This window comes from Triticum dicoccoides, chromosome 5B (assembly GCF_002162155.2).
Source record: "Triticum dicoccoides isolate Atlit2015 ecotype Zavitan chromosome 5B, WEW_v2.0, whole genome shotgun sequence".
NCBI classification, from domain to species: Eukaryota; Viridiplantae; Streptophyta; class Magnoliopsida; order Poales; family Poaceae; genus Triticum; species Triticum dicoccoides.
Genome location: NC_041389.1, coordinates 718,248,521 through 718,250,038, shown reverse-complemented (window position 1 = coordinate 718,250,038; position 1,518 = coordinate 718,248,521). Strand labels below are relative to the sequence as shown.

Here is a 1,518-nt window from a genome sequence, read left to right as displayed (position 1 = left end):
ACACCATGGTAGCCACTATTATACAGGATGGGATCTAACTTGCTCTTCCTAATCGTCTAACCTCTACTGTAGTTGTAGAGCTTGCCTCTCTAAACTCTTTGTTGCAGGTTGTTACTCTCTCTCTCTCTCTCTCTCTCTCTCTCTCTCTCTCTCTCTAAGGTACCGGACGATTGGCGACTGTTGAATGGATTTTCCCACTCGAGGAGCGTACACAACTCTTTCATCTCAACTCGCGGACCCCATACTTACCATGATCTGGGACTCAAGAGTTCCAAGAAAGTTATGATATTTGGTTGGTTGTTTTACTTTGATCGGCCGAACACTAAAACAACCAACCAAAGATCGGCTGAACACTAGGAAACCCGCAAAAAAAAGGCTGAACACTAGGAAGAATTTGCGCAAGAAGTCCATTCTTGACTTGGATGCGTGACCTAGGTGTAGCCGCGCTATGGAGGACCGTGACAATATGTTATTCTCCTGTCCAGCGGCTTGTGGGATTTGGCTTGCAACTGGCATTCAACCGCGCTCCACGCCTTTGGCGGATTTCTTCTCCACCCCGCGGCCCCACGCCCTCCAACCTCCGTTCACCCCTTCATGCTGCTCCTCATCCCGTGGAAGATCTGTGATGCTAGAAACAAGAAAGGTCTTCAAAAACCAGATGTCGATGTAAACTCCTCTATTAATGACATCCTTAATGACTTGATTATTTGATCTTACTGTCTAAAAAATGAGACCCTAAGAGGACATGCCGGTCTGTGTCGGGAGTTCCTCTCTTCCCGAAACTTGTAAACTCCGAAACTGTGGTGCTTTTGAAACATATTCAGGTGGGGAGCCTTTGCCCCCCGGCGACCATTTCAAAAGAAAAAAAACGCGAGCGAGCTCCTCGGCGACACGGATTCTTTTCAACATGTGGAGGCCCTCGGCGACGACTGATGAGGGGCATGCGGTGAAAGGAAAAAGAAAACTTTTAACCCCTCGCGAGCGAGCTTTTGATGACGATGGAAAGTAGTCCCTCCATTCCAAATTACGAGTAATTTGGAACGGATGGAGCATGAAAAAGAAGCCATACATCGCGATTGTGTAGACATGAATATGAGATGCCATGTCTAAAATTGGACTACTGGTAGGCAAGAAATAGAAGATGGGTTACTCATGGAAAGTAGTAGGAAAAAGTAATTCGAGCATAAAAGAGAAAGGAAACGTGGAAGCCTAAAACGTGGGCGAAAAATTAGTTACCATGCCGAACATGAGCGTGGGGAACGGAAGCTTCCTCCCTCTGACCGCTAGCGGAGTCGGGCAGATTTGACTGCGCGACACCCCTCAAGGCCTCAACCTCAACCTGAAGCTGCTCAACTGGCCGCCGACCAACAGAGGAGAGGAGAGGATCACCAACCAAGCGCTGGACCTGGACACCGCGGCTTCCTCCTTTCTTCACCTCGCCGTCAAGCCCCCGCCCCCGAGGTCTCCCTCTCCTCTCCTCTCCGTGCTACTACTAGTATATACTCACGCGCTCTCCTC

General features: G+C 49.1%; 1 protein-coding gene across 1 annotated transcript in view; it reads left to right on the top strand.

Annotated features, from left to right (window-relative positions):
* Positions 1-745: 745 nt before the first annotated feature.
* LOC119310728 (probable ADP-ribosylation factor GTPase-activating protein AGD9) overlaps positions 746-1,518 on the top strand; it is a 4,579-nt gene continuing 3,806 nt past the window's right edge. The window contains exon 1 of the mRNA XM_037586374.1: positions 746-751. Coding sequence (XP_037442271.1) covers positions 746-751 — 6 coding nt within the window. The remainder of the gene's footprint in view (positions 752-1,518) is intronic.